The 20593-nt window shown below is 44.5% G+C and overlaps 1 protein-coding gene across 1 annotated transcript; it reads left to right on the top strand.

Moving 5' to 3' along the window:
• Positions 1-4102: 4102 nt before the first annotated feature.
• On the top strand, positions 4103-17776 carry LOC139568177 (alpha-2-macroglobulin-like). Its single transcript, XM_071389915.1, has 37 exons — positions 4103-4258; positions 5197-5284; positions 5486-5666; positions 6013-6169; positions 6619-6671; positions 7010-7030; positions 7262-7427; positions 7524-7608; positions 8429-8579; positions 8681-8801; positions 9241-9350; positions 9478-9651; positions 10011-10244; positions 10594-10660; positions 10736-10881; positions 10987-11136; positions 11483-11635; positions 11777-11864; positions 11999-12149; positions 12417-12642; positions 12727-12853; positions 12957-13078; positions 13173-13224; positions 13302-13385; positions 13491-13667; positions 14147-14222; positions 14394-14550; positions 14646-14720; positions 15250-15412; positions 15704-15894; positions 16125-16340; positions 16484-16608; positions 16827-16917; positions 17029-17097; positions 17261-17366; positions 17474-17527; positions 17677-17776. The coding sequence occupies exons 1-36, from the start codon at positions 4207-4209 to the stop codon at positions 17512-17514; spliced, it is 4446 nt and encodes a 1481-aa protein (XP_071246016.1). The 5' UTR covers positions 4103-4206; the 3' UTR covers positions 17515-17527; positions 17677-17776.
• Positions 17777-20593: the final 2817 nt, after the last annotated feature.

Genomic DNA, 20593 nt, shown 5'->3' on the forward strand with positions numbered 1-20593 from the left:
CCCTTTTCTGGAGTATTTTGTCACTGAGGTGAATATTGTGAGGCAGTGTTGTTCATCCTGGGGCTCATGAAGCAATGTGATTGGGGGTACAGTAAACAGAGCAGCTCTCTGGAGGTATAGTTTCCATCTGTGCTGTTAATCAGGGTCGCCAACTGTACAAAGGTGTAAATATTGTACACAACTTTGGGTTCTCATCTCTTTTGTTCCTCAGTCTGTGACATGGAGGCCTGGTTCTTTTAGTTCTCATCAGGGAATGGGTCAGGACATATTACCACTAAATGACATTAATGTCTTACAAGAGCATGAGTCCTGGCTGTGATCTCCTGATGAATGGTGTGGACAAGGCAAGATGTGGTGGTAAACACCTCACAAATCAATGAGATTAACAGAACAATTGATGACCCAACAGATACTATATAGAGCCCTACTGACAACACGACTCACTAAATTCTATGAAAGAAACGTATGCAAACATGCTGTGAAAACAGTACTTTTTTAAAAAGCAGTGGTTATGGCCTGACAATGGGAAAGAAAGGAGGTGTTCTGGGTTGTCAAACTAAGCCATCGCTCTACTTTAGATGGCGGTACAATACCAGATGTTTTGGTTCAGAAGATTTAACGAGCCCTCTTGATTGGACAGTACGCAACAATAGATCTGCCAGGCAGTGGTCACCAAACCACCCTGTAGTCTCCTGGGGGAACTCAATCACTTGTGGCACTGAGCTTTACTCACATTGTTAATTCCAAATGGACCTCTGACCCCGACACGTCTTAGTCACTCTGGTATATCTGCAAGGATTATCAGTGGTATTGTAGGTAGTCTAGTGGTTAGGGTGTTGGGCCAGTAACAAAGGTTGCTAGATCGAATCCCTGAGCTGACAAGAATCTGTCGTTCTGCCCCTGAACAAGGCAGTTAACCCACTGTTCCTAGGCTGTCATTGTAAATAAGAATTTGTTCTTAACTGACTTGCCTAGTTAAAGGATAAATTAACAAAATTGTCAGGTCGCTTTGTTTTGGGAACAACATTAACATTATTGTATGGGACAATATACATGTTTGACATCATTTGAAAAATAATTTTATTGAGAACATTGATTGGTTTCTTTTTAATGTAATGATTTGAAGGTTATTCGTTTTGGGTGTTGTGAGAAATTCTAGCAAAATAAATAGTGCACAGAAATTCTGTCCAAAAATGGTCTCCCTGCTAAGGAAGTTAATACCACTGGGCTAGTAGGAGTTACCACCATATCTCTAGTACCAGTCATTTCACATCAGTCAAGGGAAGTGACACGTGTACACTTTGGGAGGAAGGAGAATTGGGACAAGGTCTCTATGGATTCTACCCTCTACTGTCATGTAGAAAAGGTTTTGGCTTTGGACTTTCTCTGGGCAGCAGAGGGGAGAGGGTGGTAGCCAGAGGTTCCTCTTTGACCGGTGTGGCTGAGGAAGGTGGTAACCCCAAACCAAGAGAACCATGCTCCAACTTGACCCTGGAGGTATTGGAGGAGTGTGGTGAGCGAGGTGACCCAGCTTTAGGCCTCTTGGCTGGGGAGGCTTGATGGGTGGAGGGGCAGCTGTGCTGCGAGGATTGACAGTGTCGTGTCTGGCTATGCCGGATTAAGTGATGACATGCTATTCTATAAAATCCTTTCTCTGTAATTAATATTACCTGATTGAGCTAATCATGTAATTCCCTAGAAAGTCGGGGCACCACAAAATAATAATTATAGCGCAGTTATCTTCTGCATAAACTCTTAAAGACCTAGTAATATTTTCCGTCAATATTAATCGTCACCTTATTTCAGTCTCATCTGAAAGTTGTAAATTCTTCACGAACCCTGGCTAACAAGTTGAATCAGCAATACAAAATTGGGTTTAATTATTTATTTACTAAATGCCTAACTCATCACACAGAATGAATCATACCTTGATTACAAATTGTCATAAAGGAAAACGTCCCTAGCGGACGGAACATATGACAGCTGGTTACCCAAAAGAAAGGGGCTGGGTTTGAGCGGGAAGACTGAAGAACATAGGGAGAAGCGATGTCTATCGGGCCGTAGGCAGCTACTCTATCGTAAATACAGAATCTTATACATTCTAAATTACCGCCCATTTGGAAAAGGAAAATGCAATAAATCTTTACTCTGAGCTGCACTTCAGTAGGTTGGTGGTAGATGGAAGGCCGTGTTGCCCAACAGAGTCCTTTGAAGAGTGTCTCTGGTGGTGAACGGGAAACGTTGTAGTATCGTCATTGTGTGGTAGACGGATACTCTGTCTGTCCTCTCCGAGCCCACGTTTACAGCGGCCGCTGCTAACTCAACGGCTCGGAGGTATCACTTTTCTGTAGCGAGTAAGAGTTCAACGTTCATACCATTCGCAACCAAAGCTAATGCCGAGGTTGTTTCGTTCTGTAGTTATCTGAACCCTTCTGACATCGGATCGTCATCCTAATGTACCCCGAACAGGAAGTTATATTGTCGTCAAGGCTTTATATAGGAAGGGAGAGGAGGGCGTGTTTCATAGTTTATAACCAATGTCTCTTCACGTGGGCGGGCCACTGAGTCGGGCCTAATTCACTCATGAAAACCCAATTCCCACATTTGAAAAGCTAAAATCACATTTCATCCCCTCACAAATAATTTGATATTCAAACATTTAAATTGCACAACAATTCCATGTGAATCTGAAAACAATGTGTAGACTTTCCACTGTACCGTTTGTCATCCTATCATTGATGAGAATGTCTCAGATGACAACCGAACTGAACTTTAGGGATGTTCCCTCTAAACTCCCTCTGGAGCATCACTGACGTCTGCTTCAGGTACTTCACCTTGGTCTGGAGGAGGGGAGGGGGTGGGAGAGAAGACATGTCAAGGTTTTTATTCACACCCCGTGTATTCACACCCCGTGACTTTCTCCACATGGTACAGCCTGAATTTAAAATGGATTACACTGATTTGTTTGGTCACTGGCCTACCCACAATACCCCATAATGTCAAAGTGGAATTGTTTTTTATTTATGTATTTTTTTTTACAAATAAAACACTGAAATGTCTTGTCAATAAGTATTCAACCTCTTTGTTATCGCAAGCCTAAATAAATGTGCTGAACAAGTCACATAAGTTGCATGTACTCACTGTGTGCAGTAATGACTACCTCATCTCTGTACCCCACACATAGAATTATCTGTAAGTTGCCGCAGTCGAGCAGTGAATTTCCAAACACAGATTCAACCTCAAAAACTAGGGAGGTTTTCCAATGCCTCACAAAGTAGAGCAGATGGGTTGGTAGATGGGTAAAAATAAAAAGCAGATATTGAATATCTCAACATGGTGAAGTTATGAATTACACTTTGGATGGTGTGTCGATACACCCAGTCACTGCAACGATACAGGCGTCATTCCCAACTCAGTTGCCAGAGAGGAAGGAAGCTGCTCAGGGATTTTACCATGAGGCCAATGGTGACTTTAAAACAGTTACAGAGTTTAACAGCTGTGATAGGAGGGGATTCTATTATCTGTCCTGCGTTACCCCGGTGGGAGGAGTGTCCGGGATGTCCCTGGAGCCTGAGCCAGGTGCCACTTTCAAAGCCGGATCAAAACAAAGTGATGTAGGTCAAATCAAATCAAATTGTATTTGTCACATGCGCCGAATACAACAAGTGTAGACTTTATCGTGAAATGCTGACTTACAAGCCCTTAACCAACAGTGCAGTTCAAGAAGAAGAAAATATTGACCAAGTAGACTAAAATAAAAAGTAACACAATAACGAGGCTATATACAGGGGGCACCGGTACCGAGTCCACAGGCTAGTTGGGGTAATCATCATGTAGGTGGGGGCGAAGTGACTACGCATAGGTAACAAACAAACAGCGAATTGCAGCAGTGTACAAAAGTACGCGGAGTAATGATTTAGGATTCGAAGTTTCCATATGCATAGGCCTAAAAGTGTTTGGTCTTGATAAAAAACCCATATGTGCTTCAGCTGCCTTCCCAATGTTTGAAAATGCAAACATTTGACGGATAGAAAACATGTTGTAGACCTATGTTCCTGAATTACTGTACGCACCATGCTGCCTTGTTGACAATATGATCGCGCATTTGAAATGGCCGTTCAGTCTAATCGAACTCCCTGAATATCCAGCAGGTGCGAGCGCTTAGTAATTAGAAAAAAGTCCGCAACTAAGGATATTTATAGGGACATGACCGACGGGGAGATTTACGTTCGACTGAGTCCACAAACAACCCGCTGCGGTGAGTATGCCTAGGTCACAGGTGCTATAGCAACTTGTGTTGCAATCATATAGCCAAAACAACAATTTAAATAAAAAAACTTGCATCTGGTCTTAGCAACAGAATACTTTCTCCTAGTGCACGCTAGACACACTTTTGCAATCTGTGTTTGGCGCCCAGTTTGTAGCCCGATATATTGTAACTCGGTCTAGCCGTTAAACACTAACCTACATGCAATTGAGCCATTTTACCGACCTGTGTCTGCAGCCTGGTCTCATGGACTATACGTAACATAGTAAAAGTATATCTGCCAGACTGAAATCTGTATGAAATGGTAAGTTTGGTATTTTTACAGGAGACTGACAGCTACTCAAGGCAATAAAACTGACGTATAACATTTTGGGTAATAAGCAACTTCATCTACTTAGCTGAAAGGGTTAAGGTTAGCCAACCTGCTAATTAACTTTACTCCTAATGTTTAGCCTAGATAATGTTAGCTACCTAGCTCATGTTGGCCACAACAAATTGGAATTTGTAAAATGTACATTTTTAACATATCATATGAAATGGATGATGGATATTCACAAATGTAATACATATAAAATGTGATATCATACTAGAGTGTTTCAGTTTTGCGTACAAAATGATAGGACATGGTCTGAGACCAGGTTGGTGCCTGTTTGGTGTTGCTTGGGTAGATGCTTCTGATATGGTTTGCAGTTCCCAGGAAAGCATTTTAAATTCAATTGTTTGGTCTCTCACCCCCTTCCCTGTAGAATTGTATTTTATTAGCCAACCCTTAACCTAATTCTCCTAACCTGCTGTGTAAGTTCTAACCTTATAGGTGAATTCAATTGACAATCTGTATCCCATCTAGACACAACCTGTGTACAGTGCAGTAGGCAGGTCTTCCATGTAGGAATACTGGGTCATAACGGTGGTTTATTCTTCTCCTTTAGTCATGGTTCTTCCTGGGCTTCAGGTTTGGAGATGGATACTCTTTGCCTGCATTCACTGGCTTTGTGTCTGTCAAGAGACTCTAAGACCGTAAGTCAATCTGCACTCACAAGTTAGAATTTAGTGATCAGACTTGCTTCTCTCCTCTGGGTTTAATGTTCTTTTAGAGCAATTTTTCCATCTACTCTTTCTGCAGATCTTTATCCCCCTGTGTATTTCACCTGGCTTTGTGTTTAGAGGTATCCTGTCATTGGGTAGTGATTGTCCTGTTGCCGGGTGTGTTCTCTGTAGGGTTTACATGGTAGCCATTCCTGCAGTGATCCAGGCAGGCTCAGAGGCCAAGCTTTGTGCCAGCCTTCTGCAGCCCAACGAGACCCTGGTCATGACCGTATCTCTGATGGCCGACGGGCAGAACAAGAGACTTCTCCACCAGAGTTCTGACCAAGAGTTTCACCGCTGTTTCCAGTTTCAGGTCAGCCCAGCACTGGTGGACATCTAGAGCCATTCCAATAAGAGTGTACTGCTCAGCTGTGATGCAATGCCAGCTTATTTTATGGGAAATGTCAGTGGTGGCCTACCAGAACTTTTCTGTGATTCAGGCTCCAATTTGTACCAGGTTTTGATTGAATGCTTGTATATACTATCGAGACTTACATTACGCTGAGTGCATAATGTGATCCCTGCAGGAGTTAAACGCTCTACCTTGAAGTTGCTAGTGGCACGCTCTTACCAGCTGGGCCACACGGCACCACATTTTTAATGTCCTTTGTTATCGGTCCGTTAGTTCACCGGTGTTGCCCTGTTTCCGTCCCTGACAGGCCCCTCACGTGAAGAGCGACAAAGTGCAGAACTTTAAGGTGGAGGTTCGAGGGGAAACATTTCTATCCACAGAGGAGAGAAGGGTCATGATCAAACCCTACAGCCCCATGACGTTCATCCAAACGGACAAACCAATCTACAACCCAGGACAAACGGGTAATGTTACAGCCGGTAGTCTGGTTGCTAAGAAACAGGACAATTGGGTGTTGGCGTGTTCTGTAATGGTTTATTCCGGTGCTTTGACCTTTTTGGGCCCCTGACCCCATTTTGATATCAACAGTTTTCCACGACCCCACCATGTTCCCTTTGTTTATTTGAGGCTGTAACAGTATTACAATGAAGTACTGTCAGACTGAAATCTGAAGGAAGATTTGTGAAATGCATCAGGCAATAATTGTGTAGAAAAGAACACTATCATTGCTGGCAATGCTCTTCCCCAGTCTGTTCTAACGAGTCATGCGTGGCTTATGAGGATTGTAGAGGGAAACGGTAGAAATACCGGGTGAAAGATGATGGTAATCTGGGAACCTTGGGATTATGAGGAAGTTGTCTGAAATGATGCTTCTAATATTCTTATTGTTCGTCTTGTCATTGGCTTTTTACAGTGCATTTTAGAGTCGTCACCTTGGATACCCATTTTAGCCCCGTCAATCAGCTGGTGAGTTGAAAATATACGATTGACAATAGTATTTTAAGTCAGTCTCTACTATTTCAAACCAAGATGCAGAAGTGTCACAATACTGTGATGGACATAGCAGTCTGGTATTATGTACAGCACTCAACCAGCCAGGACATGGGGCTTCCATTCATATAGGTCAGACTGGAATGAATGGGATCATCTCTTCCTGAGATTGAATTGCAAATGCTACATGTGATGTTTACGTTAAGCGACCAAGCCAATCACCTGTCTAGTTCCTATAGTTGTAGACAGCTATGCGCCTCTGTTTTGGCATTGGTTTCATTAACAACTCCATCTCTTGTCTTTGCCCTTCACAGTACAACATTGTGGAACTTGAGGTAAGATCCTTGTTAGTGTAAAGAATGCAGCATTATGACTCCCCCAGCTAGCTAGGTCCTCATATCCACCTACTGTAGGAGTTAGCTAAATACTTCCTATCAGCATTGTGATCTGGGCCCCCTTCAGTAGATGAATGTTGCAGATAGAACTGACTCCTTGTCCTGTATACTGTTGTGAACTTTCCACATCGTTGTGTCCTGCTGAACATTCCCCTTCCTATGACCCAACAGGATGTTAATCACAACCGGATTGGACAGTGGGTCAACACTACATCCAGTGGCAGCATTCTGCAGCTTTCTCACCCCCTGAACTCTGAAGCACCTGTAGGATCCTATACCATTGTAGTGTGGATTGGTGAAGAGAAAATCTACCACAACTTCAAGGTAGAACAGTATGGTAGGTGGAGTTTCTCTTTCATGCTTGGTAATGTTGAATCAATGCATCACAACCCTGGAACATTCTGGAGTTGACTGCTGTTCTTTTTATCTGTAGTTTTGCCCAAGTTTGAGATCCAAATGAACCTCACGGACAAGATCAGCGTTGTTCAGGAAGAGTATGAAGTGAAAGTGTGTGCAAAGTGAGTAAACACTATTGGTGAATTGCAATGTACTCTAGTTACAAGGTGATGTAGTGGAGTTACACATGTCATTAATAATCTCATTACGCTGAGGCAGACCTGGGTTGAAATACTATTGGAAGTATTTAATTTACCTTCACAGTTCAAATTAAGGATTTGGCTCTTTGAAAATACAAGTAAATGACATTTTATTGGTTACAACACGTGTTTAGTACATGTTGCGGGTGCAGCAATATGTAACAATTTCACATATGCCTAATACACACATCTAAGGAATGGAATTAAGAATAGATGGTCAATGTCAGAGGTATAGAATACAGTATATACATACGAGATGAGTAATGCAAGGTATGTAAGCATTATTAGTGACCAGTATTTCAAGTCTGTAGGCAGCAGCCTGTGCTAGTACTGTAGCTTAATTTGATAATACACTTGGAAATTGTTATGCATTTGAGGATGCTCAAATACACTTATTTAAATATAAAATCCTTAAATATGCATGTGGTCTACATTAATGACATGCTACTGCGCAATGTCTTAAAATACTGCTACAATCCCTGAGATTATGTACGGTGGCATTTTACATGAGCAGTGCTGTTCTAGGATCAGGTCCCACCCTGACATGTGACCTTGTTCATTATGATCTGTAGTTAAAACTGATCCCGTTCTGAGGCTCTATGAATACAGGTCCAGATTCATTGACCGTGTTAAATGCGTGACTTCAAGCCTGCGGGAATGCATAAGCCTTTAGGTCTCGTGTTTTTAATATGATAATTGGATGTAGGAAGTTGACACTTGTCTTGTTGTGAATTGAAATCAGATACACGTATAGGCAGCCTGTACCTGGTAAAGCAGGGGTCAAGTTGTGCCGACTCTTGGTGGACAATGCAGTGATACCAATAACAATCGATGAGCGAAATCCACAAGGAGTTCCTGATTACACACCTCCATGCCACAAAGAGTCAATAGAGGTTTGTATGCTTTCCTAAAACTAGTAGTGCTGTTTTTACCAACATATTACATTTTGAATGGGATTTAAATCTATTTGTGTGGTTCTGCTTGCTTTTCCTAGATGGACCATACTGGCTGTGCTTCTTATGTCTTCAACATGGCCATTTTCACAAAGAATGCAGGAGAGAAATTGCTGGGAGACGTGTATAGTTTCCATGCAGAAGTACAGGAGGAGGGGACAGGCGAGTCCTTTATGAGATGCATCATGTCGTTTCCTCAATACAAACCCTTCATTTCACTTCAGCTGATGGCGACGTAACTATTGCCTGTTTCATTAGATCAGGGTTTCCCTAACTGTCCTGGGGTTCCCCCTGGGTTTTGGTTTCTGCCCGAGCGCTACACAGCTGACTGAAATAACCGTCTCATAGTGTAGTTTTGATTAGAATCAGCTGTAGTGCAGGAAACTACAAGGTGCACCCAGGGGGGGGGGGGGTCCAGGACTGAGTTTGGGTTCCTCTGCGTTGGGAAGAAAGAGCTTTATGACCGTTGGTGCTGCAGCAGGGTTTTATATAATGCTGTTTTCTGGTTTTAATTTTCTGTTTAAGCTGCACTGCAGTTCAGTTTCTGCATGGTGTTGGTACTGGTAATTGTGAAATATACCATCCTGTTTTCATTTGACAGGTGTGACACTGTCAGAGGAAAAACGCATTGAGCTCTCCTATGTGATTGGTGAATTCACATTTGTTGACACGCCCCAAATCTATGAGCATGGATCAATTATCGAAGGCAAGGTAAGTCCAAATGGTGTTCCTGTTGCATTGTGGAAGCTAGTTTGTCCTGCTTCCTGAACTAGCAGTATGTGGTAGGTAATGATGACGTATGTAGTGTCACTTCATTCATACAACACCTTTTCCTCAGATAAATGCTGTTCGCTTTAACAACACACCCATCTCTGACATGTTAGTCTACCTGTTTGAGGAGAAAGGCTGGTCCTCATATCTACGACTACAGAACCTAACCACGGACAGTCGTGGTATTGCCAGGTTCTCCGTCAACACAACCAGTCTGCCCAAAGAGAATATTAACCTCGTAGTAAGTATGATTCCTTCTAGGTTTGACAGACTTTATACTCCATGCCAGTGTCCTGGAGACCGTAAGGGGTGCATGTTTAGTTTCTTGCCCACACAGCTGAAGTCAAATAATGAACTCTTCCTTAAGATTTGATTATTTGAATCAGACCGCTTGGGGTCCCCAGGACAGTAGGGGAAACGCTGCCCTAAGGTCATGACCCTAACATGCTATGACCAGGATGGGCTAGGGGGAAGTAAGTTGGATCTGTTACCATATTGCTTCCTGTCATCCTCTCAGATCCCCACTGTATATAGGACACGGTCTAGGGGGTGATTTAGGATTGGGCCTTCAGTTAGACTCTCCCTTTTGTTCCTTTCCAGGTGAGCGACACCCCACAAGCAGAGTTCCCAGGATACAGGGTCCCCTATTTCAACAGAGGGCAACACCTACTCTCACTGATCCAGCCCGCTGCCCCTGACAGTAAACCGTCCAGCTCCCTGGCTATTCAGAAGGTGGAGAAACCACTGGCATGTGGGCAGGCGGTGTCAATCACCATCCGCTATGCCATCGTAGGGGAGACTGTCCCAAAGGGCTCTGTGGCTGTCCTCTACCTGGTGAGTAGAACCAGGAACAACCTGCAAACCCACGGTGCCTCTCAAAAAGCACCATATTTCCTAGTTGCGCTCCTTTAGTCCAGGATCATTTCAGACATTGCCCCTGCCACACTTTCAAAGGATGTTCCTTTACTACACCAATACTCCTAATCAACCACTGTAACCCAACCTAGCTCATGTTACAAATTGGACTTTGTTGAATATATATATTCAGAAAATTCGCAACCTATATAAAATGGATGATGGACATCCACAAATGAATACATGCGTAACATATCATACTAATTGGAGTGAGTCCAGGTTGCAACGTCTCCTCTCTGTTGCTGAGAACTGTTCCCTTTCCCTCCAGGCCTTATCCAGAGGGGTCATAGTTCAGCATGGACACATCAATGTTACTGTGCAGCAGGACAGTCCTGGTGAGTGAGTTTCATGATGTGATTCTGAACGTTCTGGAAGGTGCTCGATGACAGTGACCTGCTCTTGCGTTGCAGTAGCTGAGGGTGACGTCACCTTGACGTTGGCAGTGGTTCCAGAGATGGCGCCGGTGGTTCAGCTCCTGGTGTACAGTATGCTACCCAGTGAGACTGTCATCGCCCACAGCATGAACTTCCCCACTGAGAAATGCTTCAGGAACAAGGTGTGTGCAGGAGTCTCATATCCCCAGTGACTGATTTTCTGAAAGGTGTCCAGTATTTCCAGACTGTATCATACCTGGAGTAATGGTATCTGATGTGTGTGCCAGGTGTTGGTGGAGTTCTCTCCCTCCAACGCTGTCCCAGGGGAGGCGAACACCCTGCATCTCTCTGCCCAGCCCGGTTCCCTCTGTGGCCTCGGTGCTGTGGACCAGAGTGTTGGCATCATGGAGCCAGGGAAGAGGCTGGATGCTGACAAGGTAACGGAGCTCACTGAAGTGAACTACAGTGGTACCAGCATACCTACTGTTTTGGTGGTGCTGGGAATACAACCAGTGACTACAGCAGACATGGAGTGGATCTGTTCACTGGGGAGCATTTATCAAATGTGATGGGACTCATTCTCTGGCTTGAGGCCCACTTTCTATTGACTCTCAGTAACTGGAAAGCACCTCCTTATTGATGTTCTGGGTTGATGGGACAACGTTCTAAACGTTTAGCAATGGAAAACAAAATGGAGTTTTTCCCCAAGTAGTCGTTTCAGTCTGTTCTGTTTGGTCCCCAATGAACAAGGTAATTTCACACCTCCCCGTTGTCCCTTTCCAGATATTTGATTTGTTACCGGTCAAGGAGACGACCTATATTCCCTACGAGCTTGAAGATCCAGTAGCATGTTTACGTGTTAGACCAAGGAGATTCATAATACCACACCCATATGGACCGTCTGAGATGACAAATGATCCTTATGCAGTTTTTCAGGTAAATATTTCTGCCCTGTTTTCTCAACTTGAAGCCTCTTTTCTTTCTGGGAAGAATCAGTCCCCATTCTGTTACAATGTGTTCATCTTACACTGTTAAACTTAATAGAATTTATTAATAAATTGTTTCTGCTCTTTCTAGACGCTGGGACTGAAGCTAGCGACTAACCTGGATATAAGAGTACCTTCCTGCCTCAGTTACCAGGGGAACCAGTACTATCGCTCCTATGGTGAGATGTCCTTACCAACCCTTATTCTCATTGCCAAGTCTAATGAATCTTGGGTTATGGATGACCTTTTTGTTAGAATAAGCACAGCATTCAGTCCATTTTAACTTGACAATAATGGCCATGTTTTGTGTTAGTAGCTTACAGCCATATGGCTAGGCCTGGATCAGCAGGTCCTAGACTTGAAATGGCTGTGGCTGGTGGACTTGCCGCTCCACCTCCGCCACCCATACAGACGGTCCGTACATTCTTCCCTGAGACATGGATTTGGGACCTTGTGGAAGTTGGGTAAGTGCTCTGCACAGTGAGGCTGACCTCTGGTGAAAGCCCTCTTAGCTCTTGCATCATATCCAAACAGTAGTGGTGTAGATTAGGACCCTGAACCTCTGTAAACTGTAGGCCAGCTTTCTCTTAGGAAAGACCCTTTGACCTCAATGGGTGTCCCTGGTTAGATAAAGCTTAAATGGATTTGTAACAACAAACGGTGTTGAAATTAGTCCTTCTCTATTGGACACTTGGTGGCTTTCTGTTTGAACTCTGACCTCTGTATTCCAGGGAGTCTGGATCAGCAGATGTCCCCCTGACAGTCCCAGACACCATCACCACCTGGGAGACTGAGGTCTTCTGCCTGGCCCCCAGTGGCTTCGGTCTGGCTCCTCTGGTGGAGCTCACGGTCTTCCAGCCCTTCTTCCTGGAGCTCACCCTGCCCTACTCAGTCATCCGGGGAGAGCACTTTGAGCTGAAGGCCACTGTGTTTAACTACCTCTCCAAGTGCATCGTGGTACGACACTGCACCGGGATGGTTTCTTGAGTTGTATTGTTTTTGTCGTACCGTGTTATCTTACGACGCGTTCCTCTTTGGCAGGTTTCTGTGACTCCAGCTCTTTCCTCTGACTACACTCTCACACCCTTGCGTGATGTCCGGGACTCCTCGTGCTTGTGTGCCAATGGACGAAAGACCTTCAGTTGGACAATGGCCCCCTCTGTCCTGGGTTAGTCTTCGTTCAACTGTTCAAACGGCAGAATGGATGTCAACCTGAGTTGTGTACTGTCACCGTATTGGATGGTGTGTAACCTGCGCTGTACTGTGTGTAGGGGTTTTGAACGTGTCCGTTAGTGCGGCGGCTGTCCAGTCCCACACTGCGTGTGACAACGGGGTTGCGAACGTACCGGAGAGAGGACGCGTTGACACGGTCACACGGAGCCTGCTGGTGAAGGTATGTAGTCTACTGCTGTGGGAGAACTAACGTTAGGTTGCACAGATACTGTCTAGTGTAACTGCCTCTGAAATGAATCCCTCTCTTCCTCCAGGCTGAGGGAACAGAGAAGAGCCACACCTACAACTGGTTGCTGTGTCCTACTGGTCAGTAATGAATCAACGTTGAATGTTCACGGTGGTTGACGTGATCGTCTTCATTCAACTCATCTTTGTGTCCACAGGAGAAGCTCTGACGGAGGAGGTGGAACTGCAACTCCCCCAGAACGTGGTGGATGGTTCTGCTAGGATTTCCCTCTCAGTTCTGGGTAAAATACACCCCTGTGTAGTGGTGGGAAGACAACCCTTCGCCTGTGACGCTGCTGTTTGCTGAAGAGGACAGTCTGTAACAGAAGTCCCTTGTTTCTCTGTAGGGGACATCCTGGGTCGGGCCCTCAACAACCTGGATGGACTGTTGCAGATGCCGTATGGGTGTGGGGAGCAGAACATGGCCCTGCTCTCCCCCAATATCTACATCCTGGAGTACCTGAGGAACACAAAGCAGCTCACGCCAGCCATCCTAGACAAGGCTACCAAGTTCCTCACTAGTGGTAGGAGAGTCCCTTTAAAATCTGTCTTGATTAGACACCAAATCCACAAACTGGGCTGAATTTGTCCAATTAGAGGATTTAGTTTTCCATTTTTAAAGTGTTTCTCCACGGTGTACCCTGCTGTCATGGTAACGATGGAGCTGCATAACGGATGATATCAATGTCTTAACATAACATCACTGACCCAACACATGGTTTCCTACTGAAGTCATTTGATGGTAGAATATAGACACTGTCTCATAGCACCCTATTCCTTATATAGGGCAGGACTCTCCAACCCTGTTACTGTCCTGTAGGGTTTCACTCCAACCCTAATCTAGCTCCCCTTCTAATAATTAGCTGGCTGAATGGGGTTAATTACAACTTGGTTGGAGGGTAGCTCTCCATGAACAGGGGTGGAGAGCCCTGATATATTGGGGCACAACTCTGGGAATGGAACAACCGCTTGGTCACTGTTCATGCTAAAACCCCACCGACAGGTTACCAACGGCAGCTGAACTACAAGAATGCTGATGGTGCGTACAGCACGTTTGGACAAGGCTTGGGGAACACCTGGTGAGTACTTGGCTTGTTTTTCACCTACTGGTGGCTTCAATGAAGCATTGACCAATCAAATGGCATCTCTGGCATGGAGACGATGGATTGGACAGTTGCCGTGTGATGTCATGACTTGGAGCGTGACGATATTATGTCGGGGCTTTTAAATGAATCCATTTCTTTCTTCAGGCTGACTGCTTTTGTCTTGAGATCCTTTGGCAAAGCCCAGTCTTTCATCTATGTTGACCCGGCAACGATGGAGCAATCCAAGACTTGGTTGGAACGTCAACAAGGCAAACATGGCTGTTTCAGAGCTTTAGGGAAGCTCTTGAACAACAGAATGAAGGTATTTTATATTGCTAATAAACTGGTTGTTTCGTCAGACCAGACATAGTTTGATTTCAACAGGCTAGATGCAGTTAGTGTGACATTGTTTTCTAGGGTGGAGTGACGGATGAAGTCACACTGACTGCTTACATCACTGCTTCAATGCTGGAGCTCAACATGTCCGTGTCGGTAAGTAGCTTCACTCCATGGAACCGTTTCTCACAACGTCATTACAGGCAACTCATTTAGCCTCCTGTATGACATCAGTCTTACATCAACTGTCATTTACAGCTTCTACGATGTAGTGAAGTCATTTCTCTGCAAGTAGCCTATGACATAACATAGAATGGGCGTTACGTAAGCAGATCTGAATGGTGTAGATCTGTTACTACTGATATTAGGCTCCAGCTTGAATCTCTCTAGTCTGGTCCCAGATCTGTTCGTGTTGTCTGATTTTTCAGCTTTATTTTAAGAGTCCCATCCCTCTTTAGCATGGGACCTCTGCATATACACAAATTATACCCTTTACAAATGCAACGTAATAAAATGCACAAGATTTACAAGGAAAAACAATCCCGTTCCTCAGCAAAAAGTGTTCCCTAATTAACAATTTGAACTGCCTGAGGCCCCAGAACAGCAAGTTGAATGGAACCCAGTCCAAACTGATCTGGGACCAGGCTGGCTTATCTTAATGTGCTGCTGTCATTCTGTGCTCTAGGATCCTGTTGTGGACCACAGCTTGTCTTGCCTGAAGAACTCCACCAGTGATTTGTCCAACACCTACGCTACTGCTCTGCTGGCCTACACCTTCACCCTGGCAGGTGACATGGAGACACGGGCCCGGCTTCTGCAGCACCTCGACACCATCTCATTTCAAGAGGGTGAGCTATATCCTGGTCCGAGATCTGTTAGCGCAGTCTTTCCTTGATTGAGCATGCCTGGATAATGGAGTAGTCCCAAAAGTGCAAACACTCAGACCATCTGGCGCTCCAGATAGGCCCAATAAAATTATTAATTTTAAATTATTGTTAAGAAAAATAATATTGTTTGAACTTGCTCATTAAAATTGTATTTGGCAGGAAATGAATTGGGGAGGTCAGAACTTTGTATTGGGATGAATAAGCTAGTTCTTATTCTGGCGTGTGTGTGTGTGTGTGCTCCTCAACCCTCAGGGGGTCTCCTGCACTGGTCCCAGTCCTCCTCGGAGACCTTACCCTCCCTGGAGGTGGAGATCAGCTCCTACGTTCTGCTGGCGTCCCTCAGTGCCTCTTCTCGGTCTACCTCTGACCTGGGCTACGCCTCCCGCATCGTCAGGTGGCTGGTGAGGCAGCAGAACGCCTACGGAGGCTTCTCCTCCACCCAGGTATACTTCCCAAACATTGTAACTTTGACTTGTATCAGACCACAGGTCATGTGTTCTTCATGTCCAACCTGGTGAGGCTCACTTCCACTGGTACAGAGCCTAGAAACCATCATAATGAATGGAATTGGGATTTAGTCACTTTAGCAACTGTTCAATGTGAGGAAAATAATCAACCCTTCAAAATGGTGTCTTTAATTTTGAACTGATTGTCCTGTGGTCTGTATGTGTAGGACACCGTGGTGGCCCTCCAGGCCCTGGCTCTCTACTCCACCAGGGTGTTCAGTAGAGGCGGAGCCAGCACAGTGACGGTACGGTCTCCCAGTGGGGAACGGTGCCTCTTCCATGTCAACCAAAACAACAAGCTTCTGTACCAGGAGAGGGCGCTGCAGGACACAGAAGGGAAGTACAGCGTTGAAGTGAAGGGCAGTGCTTGTGCCTCAGTGCAGGTCAGTGAATACACATCTCTCCTCCCAGTCCTGTGGCGCAAGATGCACTGTAATACACATGACAGGGAAGATGTTTCTTCTGGCTCATAAAACGTTTGTATTTGGACAGGATGGTTTCCCTGACTTCCTCTTCTCTATCCCAGGTGGTGGTCCGCTACAACGTCCCTACTCCTACCAGAAGCACAACGCTCAGTATCCAGGTGACTCCAGAGGTGGACTGCAACAGCAAGTCTTTGAGACCCAGAGTCACGCTGAAGCTCGAGTCTCGGTAAGAATGAAGGACCTGTCTTGTATTCACCTCGTTTGCCGGTGTTATCTTGGCGCGTGTCTTACAGAATGGATTTGACCCAAATGAATTAGTTTCGTTATACCCGTTTATAGGTTATTGACCTTCTAGTTGGTACCTCTGCTTGGATCAGTCGGAATGCTTAGCCTGGTCTTTATGGCTAAAACAATCCAAGCATTTGTCAATCATGTCTTTCTCAGATATCGTGGAAAGGAGCTCACCACCAATATGATTATAGTGGATTTGAAAATGCTCTCTGGGTTTTCTCCAGATCCAGACTCTTTGGGGAGGGTGAGTTGTTGTGGTGTGACCTTTATCCATGGAGGTCTTGCCTCATCGGTGTCCCTTTTTTAAGGCTCAAGGTTTTTTTGTCCGTACAATGTCAATGACTTGTCTTCACAGCTGAGGGGTTCGAGTCAAGTGGATCGTGTTGATATCAAAGATGACCATGTGTTACTGTACTTGACAGAGGTGAGGTGAAAACCATCGTTCAGTTTGAAATGTTTCACATGGCGCTCTATAATGGGCTTCATTTAAAAATAATCTATTTTGCTGTATCTGTCAGCAAAGCTGAAATACAGAAACTTCTGCTTAGATCGTTTAATGACCCATATGTTTGTTTCTCTCCCAACAGCTGACATCACTATTTCCTTTCCACATCACCCTGGACATCATACAGGAGTTCCCAGTACAGAATCTAAAGCCAGCAGTGGTCAAGATCTATGACTACTACCAGCCAAGTAAGTTGATCTACTAACCCTCCCCAAAATGTTATTTTCCCCTCTTCTGAGGAACATTTGGTCAACTTGTTTTCATTTACTGAGACTAACCTGTCTTACGGTTACAGGTGACCAGGCTGAGACAGAATACGTCTTCCCTTGCAAGTAGGGGTTCCAAGCTGGTGAGCTGCTTTAAATCTGGACTTATTGGTGATGAATTGAGTTCTAGGTGACTCGTATACTATAAATGATTTAGGGAGCCAGTCTTCCTTTAATCTAAATGCTGGTCAGTTTGTTAAAGGATTCATTAAATGTACTTGCTCCTCGACAGATGGAAGAAGATGCCATTGAGGTCACACCTGCAACCCTTGAGACGTCTTTCAAGTGCTGAAGTAAAACTATGGAACTGCAAATAAAGCTTTTCATTAGAACCCTTTTCTGGAGTATTTTGTCACTGAGGTGAATATTGTGAGGCAGTGTTGTTCATCCTGGGGCTCATGAAGCAATGTGATTGGGGGTACAGTAAACAGAGCAGCTCTCTGGAGGTATAGTTTCCATCTGTGCTGTTAATCAGGGTCGCCAACTGTACAAAGGTGTAAATATTGTACACAACTTTGGGTTCTCATCTCTTTTGTTCCTCAGTCTGTGACATGGAGGCCTGGTTCTTTTAGTTCTCATCAGGGAATGGGTCAGGACATATTACCACTAAATGACATTAATGTCTTACAAGAGCATGAGTCCTGGCTGTGATCTCCTGATGAATGGTGTGGACAAGGCAAGATGTGGTGGTAAACACCTCACAAATCAATGAGATTAACAGAACAATTGATGACCCAACAGATACTATATAGAGCCCTACTGACAACACGACTCACTAAATTCTATGAAAGAAACGTATGCAAACATGCTGTGAAAACAGTACTTTTTTAAAAAGCAGTGGTTATGGCCTGACAATGGGAAAGAAAGGAGGTGTTCTGGGTTGTCAAACTAAGCCATCGCTCTACTTTAGATGGCGGTACAATACCAGATGTTTTGGTTCAGAAGATTTAACGAGCCCTCTTGATTGGACAGTACGCAACAATAGATCTGCCAGGCAGTGGTCACCAAACCACCCTGTAGTCTCCTGGGGGAACTCAATCACTTGTGGCACTGAGCTTTACTCACATTGTTAATTCCAAATGGACCTCTGACCCCGACACGTCTTAGTCACTCTGGTATATCTGCAAGGATTATCAGTGGTATTGTAGGTAGTCTAGTGGTTAGGGTGTTGGGCCAGTAACAAAGGTTGCTAGATCGAATCCCTGAGCTGACAAGAATCTGTCGTTCTGCCCCTGAACAAGGCAGTTAACCCACTGTTCCTAGGCTGTCATTGTAAATAAGAATTTGTTCTTAACTGACTTGCCTAGTTAAAGGATAAATTAACAAAATTGTCAGGTCGCTTTGTTTTGGGAACAACATTAACATTATTGTATGGGACAATATACATGTTTGACATCATTTGAAAAATAATTTTATTGAGAACATTGATTGGTTTCTTTTTAATGTAATGATTTGAAGGTTATTCGTTTTGGGTGTTGTGAGAAATTCTAGCAAAATAAATAGTGCACAGAAATTCTGTCCAAAAATGGTCTCCCTGCTAAGGAAGTTAATACCACTGGGCTAGTAGGAGTTACCACCATATCTCTAGTACCAGTCATTTCACATCAGTCAAGGGAAGTGACACGTGTACACTTTGGGAGGAAGGAGAATTGGGACAAGGTCTCTATGGATTCTACCCTCTACTGTCATGTAGAAAAGGTTTTGGCTTTGGACTTTCTCTGGGCAGCAGAGGGGAGAGGGTGGTAGCCAGAGGTTCCTCTTTGACCGGTGTGGCTGAGGAAGGTGGTAACCCCAAACCAAGAGAACCATGCTCCAACTTGACCCTGGAGGTATTGGAGGAGTGTGGTGAGCGAGGTGACCCAGCTTTAGGCCTCTTGGCTGGGGAGGCTTGATGGGTGGAGGGGCAGCTGTGCTGCGAGGATTGACAGTGTCGTGTCTGGCTATGCCGGATTAAGTGATGACATGCTATTCTATAAAATCCTTTCTCTGTAATTAATATTACCTGATTGAGCTAATCATGTAATTCCCTAGAAAGTCGGGGCACCACAAAATAATAATTATAGCGCAGTTATCTTCTGCATAAACTCTTAAAGACCTAGTAATATTTTCCGTCAATATTAATCGTCACCTTATTTCAGTCTCATCTGAAAGTTGTAAATTCTTCGTTATCTTCACGAACCCTGGCTAACAAGTTGAATCAGCAATACAAAATTGGGTTTAATTATTTATTTACTAAATGCCTAACTCATCACACAGAATGAATCATACCTTGATTACAAATTGTCATAAAGGAAAACGTCCCTAGCGGACGGAACATATGACAGCTGGTTACCCAAAAGAAAGGGGCTGGGTTTGAGCGGGAAGACTGAAGAACATAGGGAGAAGCGATGTCTATCGGGCCGTAGGCAGCTACTCTATCGTAAATACAGAATCTTATACATTCTAAATTACCGCCCATTTGGAAAAGGAAAATGCAATAAATCTTTACTCTGAGCTGCACTTCAGTAGGTTGGTGGTAGATGGAAGGCCGTGTTGCCCAACAGAGTCCTTTGAAGAGTGTCTCTGGTGGTGAACGGGAAACGTTGTAGTATCGTCATTGTGTGGTAGACGGATACTCTGTCTGTCCTCTCCGAGCCCACGTTTACAGCGGCCGCTGCTAACTCAACGGCTCGGAGGTATCACTTTTCTGTAGCGAGTAAGAGTTCAACGTTCATACCATTCGCAACCAAAGCTAATGCCGAGGTTGTTTCGTTCTGTAGTTATCTGAACCCTTCTGACATCGGATCGTCATCCTAATGTACCCCGAACAGGAAGTTATATTGTCTTCAAGGCTTTATATAGGAAGGGAGAGGAGGGCGTGTTTCATAGTTTATAACCAATGTCTCTTCACGTGGGCGGGCCACTGAGTCGGGCCTAATTCACTCATGAAAACCCAATTCCCACATTTGAAAAGCTAAAATCACATTTCATCCCCTCACAAATAATTTGATATTCAAACATTTAAATTGCACAACAATTCCATGTGAATCTGAAAACAATGTGTAGACTTTCCACTGTACCGTTTGTCATCCTATCATTGATGAGAATGTCTCAGATGACAACCGAACTGAACTTTCGGGATGTTCCCTCTAAACTCCCTCTGGAGCATC

Source organism: Salvelinus alpinus, chromosome 2, assembly GCF_045679555.1.
Source record: "Salvelinus alpinus chromosome 2, SLU_Salpinus.1, whole genome shotgun sequence".
NCBI classification, from domain to species: Eukaryota; Metazoa; Chordata; class Actinopteri; order Salmoniformes; family Salmonidae; genus Salvelinus; species Salvelinus alpinus.

Coding starts and splice junctions, on each gene's coding strand:
- LOC139568177 (XM_071389915.1), top strand. CDS start 4,207: ATGACCGACGGGGAGATTTACGTTCGACTGAGTCCACAAACAACCCGC. Junction 5,285..5,485: donor TGTCAAGAGACTCTAAGACC/GTAAGTCAATCT, acceptor TGTTCTCTGTAG/GGTTTACATGGTAGCCATTC. Junction 12,643..12,726: donor ACCTCTCCAAGTGCATCGTG/GTACGACACTGC, acceptor CCTCTTTGGCAG/GTTTCTGTGACTCCAGCTCT.